The sequence below is a fragment of the Xenopus tropicalis genome, chromosome 2 (genome assembly GCF_000004195.4).
Source record: "Xenopus tropicalis strain Nigerian chromosome 2, UCB_Xtro_10.0, whole genome shotgun sequence".
NCBI lineage: Eukaryota > Metazoa > Chordata > Amphibia > Anura > Pipidae > Xenopus > Xenopus tropicalis.
The window spans coordinates 20,360,506-20,366,505 of record NC_030678.2 but is presented as its reverse complement, the minus strand read 5'-3'; the positions used below and the strand labels follow the sequence as shown (position 1 = coordinate 20,366,505).

The following is a 6,000-nucleotide window of genomic DNA, read 5'->3' as shown; positions in this document are numbered from 1 at the left end:
GTTTCTCTGCAGTTTTTTAAATTGTTGATCCGGGGCTGGTCTTACTGGGAATCCGCAAGAGCAGGGTGGGTGGATTCCCAAATCCATAGGCCAGGTTTTCAGGAGGCCCTAGGCCTATTTGTAGTACACCTGAAGCTGTGCAGGGAGCTGATGAGCCTGTGTGTGTGAGAGAGACACGCTGCTGGATTTGCTCAGCTTCAGGAGAAAGAGAAGCATTTATTTTTGTGTTAGCCAGGAGGCTTGATATTTCTGTTTGAACTGTTGTTTTATACCCCCTGCGAGGGGAAACTTCTGCAGCCGCTGAAAAATAAACGCGGGCAGGAAGCCCTTACACCGGTCTTGGTGTGTGCAGTTGCCTCATTTGCAGCCTACCAGCGAGTGAACCCCCACAAATGCCAAAATGACTTTCCTTCATTATATATATTATATCAGTTCATTAAAAGGACCACCATGGAAACCTCCATAAACCACTTGCATTTCTCTTTCAAGTCCATAAGTAAATAGATATTCTACTCTCGATTCAAAAGTCTCACGCTATAGAAATGATACAGTAAACTCAGCAGAGCATATTGTTCATGTTTATTTTTCCAAAATTGCAACATTTTTCATTGAAGTACATTCTGTTTTCATAAGTTTTAATTACATGTTATTATGTGCTTGAGTGAGCCTCACAAAAACATTTTCTTATTTACAATTTTTCACCAAACTCTTTGTAAATATTAACAGAAGAGAAAACAATCCATATTTTATTTTTGCCCAAAAAGAGAATTTAAGGAATTGTTATTGGAACTGTCGGAGTGTAGAAACTGTACGTGCCTTGTTTTTTTATAAAATGAAAAAAAATACAATATATAGTAAATTATACTGTAATATCTATACTTTTCTAGAATAAGGTTCTAATTTTATCCCAGCTATTTATTCCTGTTATTAAAAAAAAACATTGATAATACCTGAAAGAATCATTTATTGTTCTGTCAAGTAGAAATTGACACATTTTAATTTAAGAAAAATTAATTAATGATTGTAGATCACAATAAAAATCATACAGGTATGGGACCTGTTATCCAGAATGCTCGGGATCTGTGGTTTTCCGAATATAGGATCATTCTGCAATTTGGATCTCCGTAGCTTAAGTGTACTAAAAAAACATTTATACATTAATTGAAACCAATAGGATTGTTTTGCCTCCAATAAGGGGTAATTATATCTTTTTTTAAAAACACTCATTTTTGTTGGGAGGGGAAGGAGGGGAGAATTGGTAGCTCTGCCTAGGAGTTTGGAATTAATGCTTCCAGCTAGGTCAGCTATGCATTGGAGAGAACCAGTCCTTCTATGTCAACCCAAGGCTGCCCAACTTTTTCAATTTTGTTGAGACAGCCCCTAGCTAAATAGGTAAGTTTAATAACTGGGAGTGACACGTTAACTAGCTTTTGCCACATATTCTTTATAGTAATTTTGGGGCCCATCCCTCTTAGAATAATGCATTTCTTTGCATAGTGAAGGAAGTCATTAAGGATACCAAGTAGGCAACACTGGGGAGGGAAGCCAGGTATGTAGGGAGGTACGCTGTGACTGTTCTCCAAAAATGTTGTATTTGGGGACATTGGCAAGTCATGTGGAGGAAGTCTGCAGCCTTTGCCTGGCATCTGTGGCAGTTAGCATTTTCTCTTCTGCCAAATGTGTGCAATTTCACCTGGTATAGGAACTTGTATTGTATTGTGTTATCAGTAGCCTCCTCCCATTGGTCCTCTCCGAGGTCCCCCAGCGTGGAATGGAGCCGATGGAGCCCTTACCAGTAGCCAGTATATTTGGGATGGGGTTTTTTTAGAGCTTAGAAGTCTCCTCAGTGGATAGTCCTCCAGTACCAGTGAATGGGTTCGGAATTGTTCTGAGAAGGCCTCTCATAGTTGTTTAAGCCCCCTAGTGGCCACACTTGGAAATTGGTGAAGTCCACAAAGTGGATTAGGTTAGAGTTCCTCCATATTGGGAGGTTTGAACAGAGGAGCAGAGAGTCAGCTCCTACCTTGTGGAGGACCATTGTCCAGGCCCTATAGGTTGTAGTTATTACTCATACACCTCTAGGGATGTGCCCCAGTGCCTAAATCTGTTTTTTCCACATTTGGGGTAGCCAAATGTCTGTTTGGCACTTCTAGTTTTATTGTTCCAGATGAATGTAGTTTTGGGGTTTTGTCAACTTGTGAGAAGTATTTGTTTGGTATGTGTATTGTGGTGTTGTGGAGCAGGTACAAAAAATTGGGAATAAATACCATTTTGAAGAGCACCACTCTGCCCCAGAGTATAAGAGGCAAAAGGATTGGGTTGCAGGTTCTAGGCTCAGTTTAATAAAGTTGGGTTGATGCTTGTGTATCTTGAGCCCTTGGTATTTAAAGGAACCTGCATCTAGAAGGTCTTGTCTAGGGGAGGTGATTTGGCCAGGAGACTGGTTTGAGGGGAAGAGGACTAAACTAGTATTGTTGCTGTTAATAAGTGCCCTTATACATCTCCTTATTTTTCTACTTATTATTACCATTGTCAATACCCAAATCCCATACAAAATGGTTATTCAAAAGGGCAAAATTAAACCATTTAGCCAAGCATTTTATGCTTGTCTTCATTGTAGAAAAATGTTGGCCTCAAGTAGACGGAACACATGATGTCTAGCTATTCCTACCCAATTACAGGGCCAAATGAACACAGCATAGTGTCATTTTCAGAACCGTACAAACTCTGCCCTCGTACATTTATTTGAAAGTGATTTGCTAAATGTGAGGTGGAGAAGTCAGAAATAAGACTTCCATTCTTCCTCGTGTTCCTGCTGCGACTCTATAAAAAAAAGCGGCTGAATTGACTTTCTGGAATTTGGGAAATGAAGCAATATGATCAGGACTGCAAGGGAGTAAAAAAAAAAATGTGACAATTTGTCAACCTGAAAACCGTATTACAGCTTTTGTACAAATGTTCATTGCCCTGTGGAATAAAAATAAAACTTGTGATGTGCATCGCTTTGAGAAAGTTTGATCTTTGGGAAGAAAATTCTTCACACACACTCAAATAATAATGTCATACCAGGGGAAAGATGTTTAAGTGCCGTGCAACATAAAAAATCTGTGTTCTTATTGCGTACATCAATGTGAGTAAAATTATAGAACATAAAAGGCAACAAACAGTACATCATTCACAACGGTAAAACACAGAGACTTCAGGTTTCAAGTGCTCCTTTATAAACAGCATGGGACCATTGTTAACTTTATTTCCAGCCTTTTCTGAGGAGATATAGTGCAGTCAGTCTTGCAGGCTGCCAGTAGATAGACTCAAGGCACACAAGCTAGAAAATCAATTTGAACATATAGAATCAAGAACAGAAAATGGTTTTTATTATTTCCCAATGCTATGTTGACAAAGACAGATAAAAATCATCTATATATCAGACTTTGCTTCTAACCAATGCAATTCTGTATGCACAGTCTGTCCTACAGCGTGATGAATATCTAGAAGAAGAAGAACTGCAAGATGAAAAGATGTGTCAAGAATGTACATGTACTGTATACTGAATAAAATATAGGATGATAATAGCAAATATCTTCTTAAATATGAGCAAACAAAAAAATGGATTAGAACATACAATTTGTAGAGCACATATCGTGTACACGGAAACTGCTTAACAGCACATGATATTTGTTTCATTTTTGTAAACTAAAAGCACTAATATCCTCATAGGCTAAATAGCTTTTACAGTTTATAGCATGATGGTAATAATGTCTGAATGGGAGATCTAAAGTGCGTGATAGGATGGAATAAGGGTCATTTATTTATGAAGATAAGGATATCTAGTCATGGTTCAGGCCAGTACAGAAGTATATACAGTATGCTGGTTAATCATTTTGATTGTACTAGAGTATCTAGACCACCCATCATCATTACCCAATCTCATCTAGCATCTTCTACATACACATTCTTTATATGATAACAGCAAGCCATGATAGCCAATATTATGTTTGGTTAGCTCTGCCAAGAACACATCATTCTGTTGCTGACGTCACCTATTTGGAACTATATGCAATGAAAGAAGACATTCTAAGAAGCCTTTGCAGTTACAGTATTTTAGTCTTATTTTCTGTTATGATGGACATCTATCCTGTTGAATCCATTTGAATTGTTTTCTAAATTATGAAGCTCTTAATCCAGTTGGTGAACTCGGTGACGCGGACATAAACTCCAGGCCGACTTGGCTGTGCGCATCCATATCCAAATGAAGTCACTCCAACCAAAAACCATTCATTATTCTGTTGACACATCATTGGACCTCCAGAATCTCCCTGAATATAAAATACACATCTAGTTTAGTTAATTCTTGCAAGCTACAATGCAGGTTAAATATAATTGTACTGCTTTGCTAAATCTCCCACCAGGCCCCGGACTCCCCCCAGGCCAAGTGCTGGGCGCCAGGTTCTCCTGCGCACGAGGGACCATCAGTGCAGGAGGACCTGGATAACATCAAGGCCGAGCTGGCCCAGCTCCGGGGAATGAACTAAAGAGGGACATGCGAGAACAGAAGGGCAGCAAGCCCTAAGTTTTATTTTACCTATTTTTCTTTTTTCCAAGTTTTTATTGTTAATATTAAATTTTTTACTTTTCTACTTTTGAACTGAGTAATGTCTAGTTAATTATCCTTCCTTGATATGGTATTCTATACTTTCATGTAGTTTCCCCTGCACTCTTACATTTATCAGTAACACATCAATATGCTATATGGGTTAAATGTTTGCAAATATTCTGCCAACAATTTTGCCTTTAGCCCATTTTGCTGAATAGTAAAACTTGCGTTAATTAGTACGTAGCGTATTTTCTGGCGAGTGTGATAACTGTCAATCCAATGTTTTGTTGCCAGAATAATTGCAATATTATATTTGTCCCCGTTTAATAAAGTGCCCATAACATATTTGACATTTTTTCTGTGTCTAAAATCTCCCACTTAATTTAAACCACTTTAGCAAACAGACCCCTAAGTATTTGGCTAAATATTCTTAAATGCCCCCCCCCCCCCCATTTTATTATCTCTAGCACTTCTTTTTTTTTCTTATTTAGATTTTTATTGGTTCTTTGGGTTTTTTATTGCAAATAAACATTTATACAGCACCTCTCTAGCACTCTGTGCTCTCCCAGGGAAAAATGTCGCCAGTTTTATGCTGCCGATTGTCGCGTGATTAATGTCACGACAATTAGCGCTTGCAATAAATAGCATGCATGCGAAAAATACCGCGCTAGCTATTTATTGCGACAAAATTATCGCATGAAATACCGCACGTAAAATAGCGCAAGTGTGCTTATAATGAATCGTGCGAAAAGTCGCGAAAATTAAGACACAATAAAATGTTTACCGTGCGCTATAAATAGCGCACGTTTTATCGCACTTTAGTGAATCGGCCCCTTAGTGTCATGGAGGCACCCATATTACCAGTTATACATTTAATTGGCTATAAACATTGACATCTACACACAATCAGCACGTAATAAATCTCTTTTGAAATGGTTTGATAACTTCTAATCATTTTAGTTGTGTTTTCAGTTGCCTAATTTTCCTATGCTGAATAACTCACACACGCTTTCTCACAACTTGTACCTGGCACGTGTCTATCCCTCCTTCTTCATAGCCTCCACACACCATATTATCTGTAATATTGTATTCCGGCATTTGTTGTTGACATTTATGGTTTGATATAAGTGGAATCTCTGCTTCTTGCAGTATATTCGGAACAGGACCTGGTTACAAATAAATGAAACAGTAAAAAAGAGAGCTGTTAATGATTATGTATAAAATTATATCCTACGTATCACTGCAGGCTAGGCAAGTCATTTAATTTCAAGTCTTCCCTTTTTATAATGCATATCCATGGAATCAGCATTTCCCAGTAGTGATGGTTTTAAATTGGTGGCCTGGGAGCATAGCAGGTCAGTAATTACTTCCATTTTATTATCATGGATGCAATAAACAGTGCAGGT

The 6,000-nt window shown here is 38.2% G+C and overlaps 1 protein-coding gene across 1 annotated transcript in view; it reads right to left on the bottom strand.

The window, feature by feature from the left end:
• Positions 1-3,352: 3,352 nt before the first annotated feature.
• The window catches only part of tmprss15 (transmembrane serine protease 15), a 195,244-nt gene continuing 192,596 nt past the window's right edge, over positions 3,353-6,000 (bottom strand). The window contains exons 23-24 of the mRNA XM_031896188.1: positions 5,621-5,760; positions 3,353-4,316 (exon numbers count right to left, since the gene is read on the bottom strand). Coding sequence (XP_031752048.1) covers positions 4,161-4,316; positions 5,621-5,760 — 296 coding nt within the window. The 3' untranslated portion in view covers positions 3,353-4,160. The remainder of the gene's footprint in view (positions 4,317-5,620; positions 5,761-6,000) is intronic.